At 34.4% G+C, this 16,688-nt stretch overlaps 2 protein-coding genes across 8 annotated transcripts in view; both read right to left on the reverse strand.

Annotated features, from left to right (window-relative positions):
• The window catches only part of EMB3142 (nuclear pore complex protein (DUF3414)), a 314,519-nt gene that overhangs the window by 242,904 nt on the left and 54,927 nt on the right, over nucleotides 1-16,688 (reverse strand). For all 7 annotated transcript variants that reach the window (XM_089819936.1, XM_089819932.1, XM_089819934.1 and 4 more), the window contains exon 10: nucleotides 8,546-8,635. In XM_089819936.1, the coding sequence (XP_089676062.1) occupies nucleotides 8,546-8,635 (90 nt within the window). The remainder of the gene's footprint in view (nucleotides 1-8,545; nucleotides 8,636-16,688) is intronic.
• Nucleotides 9,230-12,599, reverse strand: LOC149566627 (uncharacterized). Its single transcript, XM_089819937.1, has 6 exons — nucleotides 11,723-12,599; nucleotides 11,279-11,577; nucleotides 10,739-11,136; nucleotides 10,410-10,633; nucleotides 10,112-10,299; nucleotides 9,230-10,015 (listed from the first exon to the last, which is right to left on the reverse strand). Exons 1-6 carry the CDS (start codon nucleotides 12,460-12,462, stop codon nucleotides 9,402-9,404), a joined length of 2,463 nt encoding a protein of 820 aa, XP_089676063.1. The 5' UTR covers nucleotides 12,463-12,599; the 3' UTR covers nucleotides 9,230-9,401.

The following is a 16,688-nucleotide window of genomic DNA, read 5'->3' on the forward strand; positions in this document are numbered from 1 at the left end:
GAGGGTATTACAATAATAGATAAGACGTCTATTATTAGTTAATGGTTATCTTGTAAATATCTTTAGCTTTAGTTTGCTTTCGTTTTTTGCTTTCTCTGGAATAGAATGTTTCTATTCTTTACGATCGTTTCCTAAGGAAACATCGTCTCTTCCTTTTGTATAAATTGACCTTTCGGTCTCTGTTATTAATAAGCAAGTATTTACCAATTACCTTGTAATAAGTACATAGTCAGATGATCTATATTATTAAACATAACAACAAACATTCTAAGCTAACTACACAACTTGGCATGCTTGAGTATGAAAGTTATCCATTTGCATTGATGTTTGGAACTTGAGATAGCATAAATTTCTAGATTATCTGTTCCCATTTATCTGTAGTTCTCTTCCACTCCAAATAATTATGTCAGTTTAGACAAGAAATATTCTTCCAATTCCCTAGCCTATGAAAATGCTCTTGTATTAGTTAAAATTGTCTACAACATGATCTTATCAGCAAATCAACCTACCTCTTACTAAAGGCAATGACCTATATTAAATTCTCTAAACTTCCATTGTCATAGACACGATCCTCTATGTAATCATATTCTCACACGTGATTCACTTCAAAGAGGGGAAATTTTGGCTTTAGAAGGAAGGGTGGAAATCTGACCCTTACCAAGGGTGGAAAATACTAGTGGACAGGGAAATCTCATTCTTTTATTTATTTACTTGCATTGCAAGTTTCTCCGAAGGTGCAGATTCAACCTCTACAAGGAAAATTTGGGTTCTATTTGCTAATCATTTTGATTTTGCTTTCCATTTTTGAGATTTGCATGAGGTGGAAAATCAACTAGCACTAGCAAGAACAGAAATTTGCACATGACAAGATTGGAAAATTGCACACTAAGAGGAAGGATGGAAATTCCTAGTGGGCAAAAAAATTCAACTCTTCATTTTTTTTACTTTGCAAATCTCTTCTTCGAGTGAGAATTTTACCTCCACAAGAAGGGAGGAAATTATAGTGGACAAGGAAATTCCACTTTTAAATTATCTTTTATTTTACAAATCTGTTCCAAGTGCAAATACAACAACAACAACAAAAGATGAAAGTTCCTAATTGAAAGGGGAATTCTACTCTTCATTTATTTTTTATTTTGCAAATCTCTTCCTAGAGTGGAAAATCAACAACCAAAAGTTAGGGTGGAAATTCCTAGTGGATAAGGAAATTCCACTCTTCATTCATTTTTTAATTGAAAATTTTCCTTAGGGAGTGGAAATTTGAACCTTAGAAGGATGACAACTCCTAGTCGATAGGAAAAATACATTCTCATTTAGTTTTAACTTTGCAAATTTTTTTCAAGGGCGAAGACTTGACCAAGAGAAGGAAGGTATTGAGCCCGAAAGTGGAAAATCGAACCTTAGAAGTAAGGAAGGGGATTCCTAGTGGACAAGGAAATTCCACTGTTCTTTTAGTTTTAACTATGCAAACATTCATCAAGGGTGAATATTTGACCAAGACAAGGAAGGTTTTGACTCCAGAAGTACACATTTGAACCTTACAAGGGTGGAAAATCCTAGTGAACAAGGAAATTCCACTCTTCCTTTACTTTCATTTTTGAAAATTTTCCTCAAGGGTGGAGATTCAACCAAGACAAAAGAATTTTACTCCAAGATTGGAAATTCGATCTCCACAAGGAAGACTTTGGTTCGAGGAGTGAAAATTATTAGTTGACAACGAAATTTTACTTTTTGATATCATTTTGGGTTGTAAATTTTTCATTCGAGTGGAGAATTGACCATGACAAGGAAGATTCCACTTTTGCCTAGAACCAACAATGAATTCCCTCACAGTTTATAGGTTCAAGTCCATATCACAAAGGTTTGCAAAATGTTGACCCCTACCCTCTCTTGTGATAAGACCCATTTGCTTGGATTTATACAAGCTCCTCCATGATAACACTTTCAATCTTTCCTTCTTAGCCAAATAGTAATTGAATTTTAGTTTATGTTTAGAATTTTAAATATCAATAATAATACAAATATCACCTTAGTTGTTATTATAATAATATGAATATAAATTTATTTTATATTTATAAATTTAAACACACACACACACACACGTGTGTGTGTGTGTGTGTGTGTGTGTAATTTTGAGTTTATTAAAATTCTATAGATGCAAAATCATGTATGGGTCCATTATTCTTAATAGCATTATGTTACACTATTATGTAAATTAGTATTGATGCATGGATAAGTTACAAGTTGTTACTGACACTTGCAAGCATTAGATATGCTTTAATTCCTTTCTAAGTACTAATAATATATATTTATTTTTGTGATCCTTCTTAATTATATTATATTTATCATCCTCTTTGTTACTTTGAGAATGAAATTGATTTGTATTATATATGGTATGTGTACCGTTTGGTATGGATTGTAACTCTTCTTAAACAAATCAGATTGTCTAACCCTTGGACAATTGGTTTAGCATATGTTTATTGTTATTGCTTCTATACTTACTGTGATTTGTTATTTATTGCATAATCACTTTAGATTATAATTTTTTTGCTTATATATTTATTTTATTTATTGCTTATCTATTCTTATAGTAACATTATTATTTCATTAATATTTTAATAAGAGATAATCATATTAAGATTATTATATTTATAATAGTTACAATCTTTGTTTGCTATTTATTAATTTAAACTATTGCATTATTTACTAATATTTTATTCAACTATTATATTATTTATTTTATAAAATATTTCTTTTGCGACTTATAAAATATTTATTATCAAACTCTAGGATGGGGGCATCACATTTTCGCAATCACAACACTTCAAATTGTTCAAATCCAACCTGAACTTAACAAGATACTGCAACCTTCCCAACAGCTTATGAGACCAAGAAACTCAACTATTGCCAAGCTCATCCAAAAACCTAAGTCACAAGGTTCGAATTCAAATTTGAGTTGGGCAAGTATAAAATTCAAATGAAGTTTGGGAAGAGTAAAAATTCGAAAAAAAACATCAAATTAAATTTGCCTTATATAATTTTAATTATTTTTAAATCTATGCAATATATCCCATAAATTATCAAAATAGTTAAATTTGTTAAAAAGATTTGACAATTGTATAAGCATGGTGACAAATTTATAAAGTATAAAGCATAAGAGACATGTGAAATCAAAATAGCAAAGATCTGTTTTACTCACAAAGTTACAATCAAAAGTCAAGATTTCATAACTTCAAAAAAGCTAAAAGTCATCAAGAGCACTTGGCTCAAATGTTGTAGCATCAGCATCAATATCACTACCCAATTCCTCATCAAAAAAGTCGGGCTCCTCTGTGTCCTAGTACTGCTATGTCTTCTAAAGCTCGTTTTTGTAAATATGACTCATTTGCTGATTTGTTCATGGACAATTTTAAATTGCTGCGAACATAGACAAGATCTCCCAATTTTCCACACAACAACTTGTTCCTCTTTTTGGAATGGATGTGGTCAAAGCAACTCCAATTTCTCTCACAAGCTGATGAACTTGCTCCTTGACTCAATATTCAAATGGCAAATCGCTGAAGTTCAGGAGTTTCTGCCCTATAGCTCATCCACCATCTACAACCAAGTACCTCATCTTGTGTCATAGCATATTTGGCTGCTCCTATTCCAAACACCCCTTCCGTTTTCCTGTATTTCCAACATTGTTCTCTAATTAGAGATGCAATTGATGGATCTGGTTCAAACCTACTAATGGCTTCATAAAACCCTGCCATAATTTCAGCATCACCTTGTCTATCAATGTGAAATAATTTAGGCTCCACATAGCAAGTTGTTGCATGTAAAGGAGTGTGCATCATTCTCCATCTGGAATCAATAGTCTACCATATCTCTATGTACTTTTCTTCCAAATAATTTAATGCTTTCTAAATAGCTTCCTTGCAACAATCCATGCTTTCATAAAGCATTTCAAGGCAAGGAGTGCCACCATCAACCATACAATGCACATCAACAATTGGCTCGCATATATTTAAGACCTTCGCCCCACTTTCCCAAAAGCTACTTTAAAACAATTTGCTCTATGATCTTCTCCTTGGCACTTTTAGAGAGTGTAGAATTTTCCCACTCATTGGAACAAATTACAGATCTCAAAGTTGCTTTCTCTTCAATGACTCTTTTCAAAGTGATATAAAAATGAAGCAAATCTTGTATCACAAGGCCTCAGGAACTCCCTAGACGCATGTTGCCTGTAAAGACTCAATGTGAGACGATGATTTTGTATGAAATTTGCAACTACTCTTCCTCTATGAATTGCTCCATGTATCCAAGGGACTTTTGCCAACTCATTAAGCAACAAATCCAAAGAATGAGCTGCAGATGGACTCCAATGAATTTGCAGGTACTTCTCTACAATCAGCTTCCCAACTCCCACACAATTTGCTGCACTATCACTAACCACTTGAACCACATTTGAAATGAAATGAAATGATAGATTTTAATGATGTCCACGAGGCTAAAGTAGCCTATGGGACCCACACAATCAGCCCCCTAAGGTAGGAGAGGAACTAATCTAACTGCAGACTTTTGGTTAACTTGTCTCTCCATCGCTGAAGTTTGATAATCAAAGCCAATGTTCTCTTTACTTAATTCTCCTCAAATAAGTAGTTCAAGTCCCTATTCTGTAATATCTCTATATTACCCGATCTAATGTCACTGTATGCCAGGCAATCTTTGACAAAGTGATGCTCCATCTCTACTGCCCCTATATTACAGAATAAACAAGTTATGTCTGCTTACTCTTCTTTTGGAACTTGCCTTCTACCAATTTCACATTGCAACCGATGTGAACTAGTTCTGAATTGCACTATCAGCATTTTTGCTCTCCAATTAATAGGTGCTCTTATATAGGCCTTTTCATTATAACTAGAAGTGGGGTTAAATTCTTTAGTGTAGTAAGATTTTTTCCACCCCATGTGTCTTGTCCATATGATATTACGAAATTTTTCCATGACAAACTTCTTTATTTCTTTAATACTATCTGGGCAAGTATGGATGTTGATATCCCATTTTCGCATCCACTTGTCATTTTGCTTCATCCATGTGCCTTTCCGCCTGACAAGTTTTTCATCTATGACTAGCTTGGGCCAATGATGTTTTTCCAAACCTTTGTTTTCTTTAAATAGCTTAGCATTTGAACCAATGCGACAGCTTCTAACGAAAAGGAACCCACCTCAACCAATAAGATCTCATAGGGCACCATGGTCTTGACTTTGAGATTGCATGTAATGAAGTGTTTTTGAATTCTTTCTACCTGACGCATTTATGTTCAGACATACTACCGCCCCCAAACTTCATTTCCGACCCCCACTTCAAGAATTGCTTCCTCTAATATCTGAAATATATATTCAGAAGTTTGTTTTTTTATTCATAATGTCAATAACTCTCAAGAAGACAACTCCTTTGGGACAAGCAACTAAAACATTGATCATTGGCCTTCGACACATATTCGACCATCCATCGCTCAATATAGTGCAACCTATAGCCTTCCAAGAGGCTTTGACCACAGCTAATTTCCCAGTCACTCTATCTTTTAACCTCTCCAAGAGAGTTATTCTCAAAGCCTCAAAAGAGGGAGGTATGTTTCCTTTGCCAAACTCTCTAGCCTATTGAAATGTAGCATAAAAAAGTGGATTTCTAGCTACATTGGATGGAATCGCACTTGTATAGAATAAATCAGCTAGAAAATCAGCCACTTCTTGTTTCTCACATGGTTTTGAAAAGGTGCTCAATGATCCACTCTCTTTTGATGCCTTTACAACCTAAGGTAGACATGAAGATGAAGGTATAGTAGATGTGAATCTACAAACGTCATCTTCAATTTGTTGTTTCATTTGTGCCTTCTTCATCTTTTCAGCAATAGAAGATGAATGCTCTTTCTCTAAAATAGCTCTGAGCTCTTGGGTCACACCTAGACATGTGGTAACACCTCCACCTTTACCCCCCACAATACCAAGCAAGTGATCCATGACCCTTGTTAAACTTCCAGCAATAATTTTTGGACACAAGTTACACCAAGCTTTATTAGCGCCATTACGAGTCACGTGTTTCCATGCCTCCAAAGCTGATTTCCTAGGAACCATATTACAATCAATAGAATTAAAAACAAGATAATATATTATAACTAAAACATTAACTAAACATTGTTTAAATGAAAAAATATTAATTATTTTAAACTTTAAAACAAAATAATTCAATAAATTAAAACTTAATTTAAATATATTATTTTAATAAACCAATGTAATATTACATATTAGTATTAAATTAGAATTAAACAAATTAAAGTTCAACATTTCACACTTTTATAATTACATTATCTGAAATTTACATTTATTACATATAATACAATATAATTTTTATTTATTTATTTGAATAAAAATGTTATAAATGAAAACAAAATATTATTTTTAAGATATACCTAATTAAATATAAACTTTGATATTTTATAATTCAAAGAACTATGATATTAAAAAATTAATAATAATATATCAATATTTTAAATTATAGATAACCATTTACGTCTTAGAGCTATATCACATTAATAAAAACATTATGCCCAAAAAACATATATCAAATTTCAAATAGTAAAACACCTTATAAAATGAAAACCGTAGAAAATAAATGTTAAATTTAAAATAGCCATATTACACTAATAAAAATATCGTGCCAAAAAACCTATGAAAACACCTTATAATGTAATTATTTCACATTGATACTTTAAAATATAACTAATTGAAACTTTGAAAGCACTTGAATACTATTATGTTATAAACTTTAAAGTACTTGTATACTATATAGTATAGAAAAAAAAAATTACATCTAAAATGTAACTTTAGTGGAAGGTTCGAAAGCAGCAATGCAGTGCAAAGTCTGCAGACTACCGATGGACGTTTCAAACGCTGCGATTCACACTCAATGCAGACAGACAATGTTCTCCCCTCACGCAAACGGCACTGAAACGAAGCTCCTCCCTCCCTCATGCAAGTAGAAAACAGCGCTGAAACGTAGACAGCAAATTGATGAAAACCCAAGTCACGCTGCTTTCTTCCTCTGCTACCCATACCCAATAACTCTATTATATAGAGTAAAATCGATTCAGAAATTACTAATCGAACCTCAGAAGAAAAAAATAGCAATTTCTAAATAATCACAGCAACAAAAAAAGCCCTAATTTTTGTGGTCGAGTAACAGCAAATTTGGGCGATTATTTTAGAAAAAAATAATATTTGGAAAAATCCGAATTTCATCCTTCAAACGCGCCGAACCTTGTGACTTAGTCCAAAACTAACAAACAACTATGACAAACTAAGCCAACATGCCGAAAAGAAGAAAGGGTCCCCAATTGCAAAGGGATGTGTGTGTTTAGAACATAACAGGCACTCAAACAATTTCTAACCTCATCCAAAACTAACAGACAACTACGAAAAACTAAGCCAACAAGCCGAAAAGACAAGGTTTACATTTGCAATTGGGTGAATGTTTGCAACAAAACAGACGGAAGAGGATGGAGGGACAGGGGGGGAGGGTGGAGAGAGAGAGGTTTCTTCTAATAAACATCCAAGAGAAATTTGCAATTCAAAGAGAACAGATATAGTTTCATGTAGTTGTTTATATTATAGAACGACACTACTAAGGAACAACTATCAGCTAATGCATAGATTAAAAAAAAATTGTGCAAGTAATTACGATCAAGACAAGGTAGTGAGTAACTCGCCTGCAAACCTTAGTTAAGTATTTGGTCAAAATTTGTATTTAAAACTGAAAAGATTCGTTTGTGCAATTATGAGTGAGGATTCATTAATTTTAGATTACATAACTATAATGATGTCCACAACGGCCCAAAAGTAGTTCAATGTGACTCAATAATACATCACAGCAGTAGATTCTAAGGAGAGAGTATCCTAGGAACCAAAATTAAAGGAACAAAAGCAAGTGGTTTTGAAACCAATACAAATAGCGATAAAGCAGTGCCATCCCAAGAACCTTGTTCTGATTTTAAAAAGCAAGACAAAAACACAATTGGGCCTGTGTTTTCTATAGATTAAATATGTAAAAATATTAATGCTAAGATGTCAATTCAAATAATTATTTTTCATATAAATGAACCAAAACTACTTGAGCTGTCAATTCAGTTTTGTTATAATTTTAAATTTTAATCGAAGAGTGTTTTACTGAGTTTTTAAGCATCCAGAAATTTTCCTGACTTTTTGCTAAGTCTGTGTTTTTCAACAATAATCTAAAATCCTACCTTGGGAACAAGAACTGTCTAATTTTAGCTTAGAAAACTACTGATTGCAACAACAGAAAATTTCTAACTTCCAATTTCACAACCTGCATTCTTTAAATTGTTTGGCTCTACAAAATTAAATATCAACTGATAAAAGTTATTTGATGGAAAAGCACCATCACAGCATGGTCGAAAAATCAGATCCCACTGCTATAGGACCAAGTGTAAATAATGCTCCAATAATAATTACAGAAATATACAAACAGGATATAATTGACTTGCCTTGTCTCGTCCAATCGGATGAGAAAGAAAACTTGTAAGCATCTTATGTAAATATGCATTGTACATAAATATCATGTCTTCATCGTCATTCTGTAGACATAAGGCAAATCTCACATCAGACATAAAAAATTTAAAAGTTGCCTAATTCAAGTATCCATAGATTCAGATTATTACATGGCAATTGATGAAAAAATAGACTGCACACTTGAAATACTTTACCCAGAAAGATGCTCCACCTTATTGTTTCGATAAAGAAAAAACAACAGTTACAGCAATCAAGAGCTACTTAAAATCACGCAAGTATAGTTAATCTCAGTAAGTACTTTGACCCATACAAAATTTGATGAGCATAATTCAAAAGTGACATGATATGGCAAAGCAACAAAAACCAAAGAGACTGTCATAATCATTGGCATAAAACCTTAACTAAACATGAAACACAAATCCTCTATAACACTTCTTCACAACTTTTTAATAGCTTATCTCGAGTTTGCCCATGTGTGGCGTAATAATAAACATAGTTGGAAAACTCGCCAAATGCAAAAACTCGCCAAGCCCCCCAAAAGTTTAATCGGGAAAAACTCGGGAACCTAAAAAACCGCTGAAATTTAATTAAAAATACATTTATTTTGCAAAATTTAATGAGAAGATGCATCTAATAAGTTAATTAAAGACAATACAAAAGAAAGAAACAAAGTTTAGATATATATAAATGCATAATGCGTACAAAATTGCATTCTCATGCAGAATGCTCATGGTAGGAAGCAAAATAGTAAATTACTAAGTAGTTTCAATCTGTCAAACTAGAAGTAAATACTAAAAGTCTAAATACATCAATACAATGTGACAATGCCAATCACATCTTCCTCTTTCCACTTGCACTAGCAAGAAAGCGAGGGGGTCTAGTCCTAGAAGAAGTGCCCCGCATTGGGATAGGGCGTGAGCTGCGTGACTGTGAACTCTGTGGCTGTGCCCCCTCGCTCGACGTCCCTACTGACTGGCTCGGCGTCCTAGAAGAGGATGCATCTCCTCCTAATGGTAATGTCTGATCCTCGCCTGAATCATCATCATCCTCGTCCTCATCCTCAATGTCATCCATAGTGAACTGAAAATCAGTGTCAACCTCCCCCTCCATGGCCTGCCTCTCCAAATCAAAGATCTCATCTGGTGTAAAAAATGGACTAGGCTCCTGTGCTGTCCAATCAGAATAAGGATCTATCTCATCTAGATCAAGCGGACCAGGTAGTTCTAAGAGCTGTGACTTTTTTATGCGCAACTTAAGATTATAGTGCACATAAACAAGGTCATTAAGCCATTTTTGAGTCATTCTGTTTCTTTTCTTTGTATGGATGGACTCAAATAAGCTCCAATTGCGCTCACAATGGGATGAGCTACAAGGTTGGGATAGGACTCTGAGAGCAAATTTCCTTAAATTGGGGGTATTGCCACCCCAACTTGCCCACCAAGCATCTGCAAAACAAAATTTTAAAAGTTATAAAGCAATAAAAAACAAAATCAGAAGCACAACTTATCAATTAGCAAAAGTTTTAAAGTTTGACGCTTTACCTGGTGCTTGAGTAGATCTTGCTCTCTTTGCTAGCATAGAAGAGAACAAAGGACCCCTTGATTCCACATAGATTTGTTGTTCGGTCACAATAAGGTCTCTCTCCTCTTCACTTGATATCATTCTCTCAATGCATTTAGAGAGACCTTCCATGACCTCTCCATTAGGATCTGAGTAGGAATCATCAGCCCTAAAACAAATAGAAAATGATATCAAGTCTTACTACACAACCTTAAAAAGTAAAGTAAAATAAAGACTTATTAAAATCCCAACTTCAAGGACAATCAATTATCATAGTACCTGAATTTGGGATTGAGGAAGTAGCCTGCTGCATGAATAGGTTGGTGGAGCATATTGTTCCACCTCCTATCAATTATTTCCCAAATGGGGTCAAATCTGAGACTGTCCCCGTGATAGTAACTTCTAACAGCCTCTTTTGCCCTATCCATGGCCTCATAAAGACCTCCCATTGGGGATTGCTGCCCATCACATGTGCGCAAGACTAGAACCAGGGGCAGAGACATCTACATTTGAAATTTGAAAAATACAAATTAGTTAATAACATAGTAAGTTATGAATTGAAAATGAAACTTGAATAAACTAAAAGTCTAAAAATATAATGAAGTTACCTCCACAATCTCCTTAGCCTTTGCAAAAAAGCTATCATCAAAGACTATTCGTGCCACAGCTTCTCCTTCGGGCTTCTTTGAGTAAGGTGAAGCAACCCAATCAGCACACACAAACATTTCCTTCAAAGCCAATATGTGGTCAAGAATACTTTGCAACGTCAAGAAGACCGTTGCAAACCTTGTCATAGCAGGTCTCATCAAATCTTTGCCTTTAGTGGCTTTTCTCATCAAACTGAGAACCCATGGGTGATTATAGATATATTTCGTGACTCGCCTAGCATCTTCCACAACTGGACTCACCCAATCAAGTTTTCCTATGTCCTCCAAAAGAAGGTCAAGGACACATGCTGCACAAGGTGACCAAAAAAGTGTGGGATGCCTCTCTTGGAGGATTCTACCTAAAAGATTAGCAAAAAATCAATAATCAGTAACAAACTTTCCATATTTAGTATTTACAAATTACATCAAATCTAAATTGAATAATACCATAGCATTACATTCATGATTCATATTGATTCAAATATAAAAAATTAAATCTACCTGCTGCCACATATGCTGCTGCATTATCTGTGATTATTTGCACCACATTCTCTATTCCCACCTCCATGACAACATTCTCCAACATTAAAGCCAATGTGGCTGCATTTTTCACTTTGTTGGAGGCATCGACAGATTTCCAAAACACCACATCATCTTTGCAAGCAATCAAGAAGTTAATAATGGTTCTACTTCTTCCATCTGTCCACCCATCAGATAAAATGGTGCAGCCATACTTCTTCCACTCTTTCTTTTGGTCTTCTATCAACAATCTTGCCCTACCAACCGCTTTGTCAAGCAACCTACAAAATTTAAGTGTAATATTAAATAAAGTGTAAGTGTTAGTAAAAAATTAGGAAATAAGTTATAACAATTAAGATTTAAAATATAACAATCAACTAAAGTGAATCTCAATTATTTACAATTACTAAATAGTAAAATACTAACCTTCCACTCATATCCTTGCGATTAGGCGGCTTGTACCCTTTGCCTGATATTGTCATTGCATTCACCATATTGACCCAATAGGGACTATCAGCGGCATTCATTGAGATATTGTTGAAAAACCAAAAATCAGCTGCTGCAATATCAGCTTGCTCATGCACCTCCTTAAACCATGCAGTGCCCTCTAATGATGGCTGTGCTCCAGGTGTGTTCCTGGGCACAAAATAACCACCTATCCCTGATGGGGATCTGGATGGTGATGATGAAGAAGTAGGAGATGTAGAAGAAGTGGAACCGGTAAAAGAGAAATTTTGTTTGCGGATCCGTGGGCCACGAAGAGATCCTGGTATGTTCTCAAGTGCTTCTTCTTCCTCTTGCATATCAAAAGGAGCTCCTTCAGATTCAGCTATGGCTGCCCTCATAGCTATTTTTGCCCTCTCCCTATTCAATTTTTTCTCTTCAGCAGCTGCAAGTAGGGCATGGATGAATCTTTTTTCTTCATCAGTTACCTTGAGACAAGGATTTGAGTCATGTTTCTTTATGCCTGCAAGGTGGTATTTGAGGCGGTTTATGCCTCCAGAAATAATTCTCTCACAGGGAATGCATATCACCTTCCCAATATCATTTGGATTTGGAGCTTCATAGGCATATCCCCATGCCTTATCTCTTGCATTTTTAGGCCGAGTGCCTATATATCCAGATGGGCATGGTGTTTGTGGCCACTCTTCTTGTGGGTTTGTCATTTTTTTAATGGTTGACCGTTGCCCTACACATAAATATATAGAGAAATGAATAAACAAAGTTAGAACTTAGAAGCTAGGGTTTCAAATGATTCAAACTTCAAACTTGAACCATATCCTTAGCAAACAACAAACTTCAACCATATCTTTAGAAGCTAGGGTTTCAAATGATTCAAAATGATTTTAAATGATTTGAAAACATTTACAAAAAACAACAAAAACAAAAGAACATTTGTTATAAAACTATAAAAAGTTTTCAAACTATGATAAGATGAACATACCTGGAAAGAAATTTGTCTTCTAAAATCGGTTAGAATCCTCTACAATCCACTCAAATCCGCCTTGAATCACTTGCAATCAGCCAAGAATGCCTCCAAACCTTCTTCTCTTCACTCCTCAAGGTTCTAAACAATGCAAATACAAGAAAGAATGAGAAAAAACACACTCACTGCCGCTTAAATCCTCACAGGCCGCGTTCACCAGTAAACCGCGAGTTTTTAGGAAAAACTCGCCGAGTTTTTGCCGACTACCAGTTTGCCGAGTTTTTAAATCGGCGAGTTAACTGGTTAAAAACTCGCCGAGCTAGGAAACTCGGCGAGTTTTAAAAACTCGCCGAGTACTCGGCGAGTTTTCCATCTATGATAATAACCATTGTACTTAACCCTTCTCCAAAATCCCTGCTCAAGCATTGGATCTGATATTAACTCTATTTTGTCTCTTGCTCTAGGGTAAAAGCACAAACCTGTGCCACCTTTTATAAAGAAAAAGGATTCCAAAATGCAAACTGTTCAACTTTCATGACATAAAAATGGTGTTTAGAATTTGACGATGATGTAAACTGATGAAATGTGTGAAATTAGATGAATTTTATGCTTATAATTTTTATAATATTTTTGAGTAAGAATTTATTCATATTTTTAAATTTTGAAGTTCTATTTTTAACTGTTAAAAAATATAAAGTGTAGTTCCCGTCACACAAGTATATGCAAATCATCGTTTTTTGCTCTAATTTGAAAATATGTTATAGATGACATGTATATCTAGGGAACAAAAAAACAAATATTGGTTTTGGATTTTTTTTTTTTTTTTTATAAGTACTCGAGGTCGACTTTACCACAAACCAATGGTTGTTTCCTCCCGTCAAAAATTCCCTATTAAATCAACACATTTTTTTTTTTTAAATTACATATTCTTGAAAAGGACTCTCTCCTCTAGGTATGGATATAAATTTTAAATTTTTTTGTTATGATTTATGATTTTTTTCCTTTTTTGGTGGAGCATCTTCTCAAATGTTAAAACACCTAATTATATTATTTTGAAATTATAACATATTATAACTAATCAGAACATTTGTAAATTTGTATAATGATGTCATTGACTCTGAGATCTATAAAAGGGTATTTTAGTTTTTGAAAAAAGTTAAGTTTTGATAGAGAAATGAGATTTGACCAAAACAGGTTTAGAGGTCCTAAAAGGTGACACAGACCTATGTTTTTACCCTCTAATGGTATGATCACGATGTTATGATTACAAGTTTATGCTTTTTTAATTGTTTATACGATACTACATAATATTCTAATCTTAATTCATGCTTGTAGACCGCATGTATGTGTCTGTTTTTACATTTTAGTACTTACAAACCCAAACCCCTAAAATTTGTCATACTAACAAATTGGTTCCTCAAATCCAAACCAGCTACTTAGGTTCTTGATGATGACTAGTTGACCAAAGTAAAGAAGCTTCCCAAATTTTCTAGAAGCTTTGACATGCATGATCAAATATAAATATTAAGAAATTTTAAACACATGCAGCACTACAGCACCCTCTAAACTGCAATGGCGTAATAGAAAGAATTGAGAAAAACCTTTGAAATTCCTTCAGAAATAACTAAGCTGCATAAGGAAGATCGTTGTACTTGCGACATCAGACTATGCCCTTGAGAAAATTAAGGGACATTGTGACAAAATCTTACAGTAGTGTTAGAATTTTAATTTGCTGTTTCGAGATAGAACAAGTGGAATAGTGTAAGATAAAATCTTTCTTCAATTAGATAGAGAATTTCCCTTGATGGAAAGATGGATGCAATCATCAACAATTTTTAATCTTATTGCAATAAGTTTTACCACATTACTCGTCAGAACTTATTTCCGATAAGTTAAAAGAAATCGGCAATATTTTGCAAACTAATCACATTTATCGGTGATAAGCTGTTTATTTCTTACACATGGAAGCATATTAGGTTCTGAGTTTGACATCAAAACAAAAGCTCATTTTTCATTTTCTCAATTGTATATTGCTGTCCAAGCCAAAAAAAATTAAACCTTCCAAGGTATTGAATGGTGATTTGCCAAGATTGAGAATTTCCAAGGAAGTTCAAACAAGTCCATTTTGGGAGAAAAGTGCTTCAAAAATGAAGAATCCAAAGGCCACAAAAGAGGAAAATCCTCTTGTGTTGCCCCCCAAGACCACATCTTGCATTGCCCCTTGACCCCACTAAGCGTTACCAACCCTAGAACCCTGCTTTCAAATGTGAAAAAGAAAAAATTGATGGGAAAATTGCATCAATAACTTGATGTTTTTCATACCCACTTTATTGAGTTCCATGTGCTCTCAATGACTCATCGTCCACTTGTCCCCAAAGGCCGGCGGAACATTGTTTTATCTCCTTTTTATTGCGTCTAAGCTTGTAAAGACTCAATAATGACATTTCCTAACTACTCTAAATTGATTTAGCATCTAATGAAAAAGCATTTTTTCCAAGATGGAGATCGAGCCACAACTAGTCTTGCCAAGGCAAGAGACACGACCAAAGTGGACTTCTAGTACTAGAACCTCTGCCTCTCCTCTAATTTTTACTAGGGCTGGGAAAAGGATATATAAATTATTTTTGAGGTTCTATTGTCTAACAATTTTACAAAGACAATTTTCTATTTAATTTTGCCTCAAACTATCAGGCTACCATCTCTCAACATTCCACATGAGGATGTCGTTTTGTACCAAATTTGCAAAACAAAAAATTTACACTCAAATTGTTTCTTTTTGTTTACTCATTTATTGACTCATTAGATGAATCTCCTCATTGAATTTTGCCCAACAAAATGCATTTATATTTCAGCAATTTTTTAAAATGCCTACTTTTTAAACAAGAAGTTGTATTGTACGAGTTTTCCAAATGATTCAAGCAGTAAGGAAAACCTGTACTCCCAAAAATGATTATATCTGCAGTCAAGTTTGGATGCAATCAGACTGTGGAATAGGCCAGAGTTCAATTCATCAATTATAAACATAATGTGGAATCATCTATGGGCACATCTGAGTAATTATAGGGTCAATGCGACATTTAAAATTGAATCTAGTGGTACGAAAATCATACAAAACCCTTAATATTATATTCTGCCAAGTTCATGAACAGTGGATGTTGGTGATATGAAAACATAGTGCAGAGATATGAAGATAAGATAACATAAGATAAATTTATTAATGTCCAACAAAAAACCACAAACAATCCAAGGGACTGTTTAACAAAATTCTAAAAGCCAGACCATAGTAGTGACACCAAACAGCGCTGGAGGGAAGACAACCACAACAACTAGAGTACAACAAGACCATGCAAAACCTACTACAAAATCAGGAAAAGCAAAGAACCTCAAACAAAGGGATAAGCTAAGCAGTTGGTAGTGTGCACAGAGCGTCTTTGAAACTTCCTAGAAAAGAAAGAAGAGGAAAGATTATGTTGAAAATAGCTTCTCCTATGTCTCAAGAGACCAGGAATAATTAGGAGGGGGATCAAGCTTACATTTGCTATATGTGTTGGCTGAAGGTCGAAGAAAAAGGAGATGATAAGCTAACAACACTACGTACCAACAAGGTGCTAATGCACAACCAAATGGTCTCAAAGTCAAATGACTTCCAATAAATAGAGGGTGAGGCATCTCTAATGCATGAGCCTCAAAAAAGTCAAGAGGATCTAAACCCCTCTGAACAAGCAGTAGAACCTCCCTCTGATTTTATTGTATATAAGGTACTGGAAAAATAAAATGCTACTCTCAACCTCCCCAATACTGCATAGTCAGCAAGTCTTGTTCTCTTTGTTCAGTTGATGATTCATTTCAATACGGGACCAATGAGAGCCCACTTTGACAGAACCAATGGGGATTTGGAGGGAATGTGACTAGTGGTGAGATAAGTAAGAAACTCAAATAATGAGTCTGGCACACAGCTCTAGAAAG

This window comes from Cupressus sempervirens, chromosome 3 (genome assembly GCF_028749045.1).
Source record: "Cupressus sempervirens isolate cs-2001-9-10 chromosome 3, ASM2874904v1, whole genome shotgun sequence".
Taxonomy (NCBI): domain Eukaryota; kingdom Viridiplantae; phylum Streptophyta; class Pinopsida; order Cupressales; family Cupressaceae; genus Cupressus; species Cupressus sempervirens.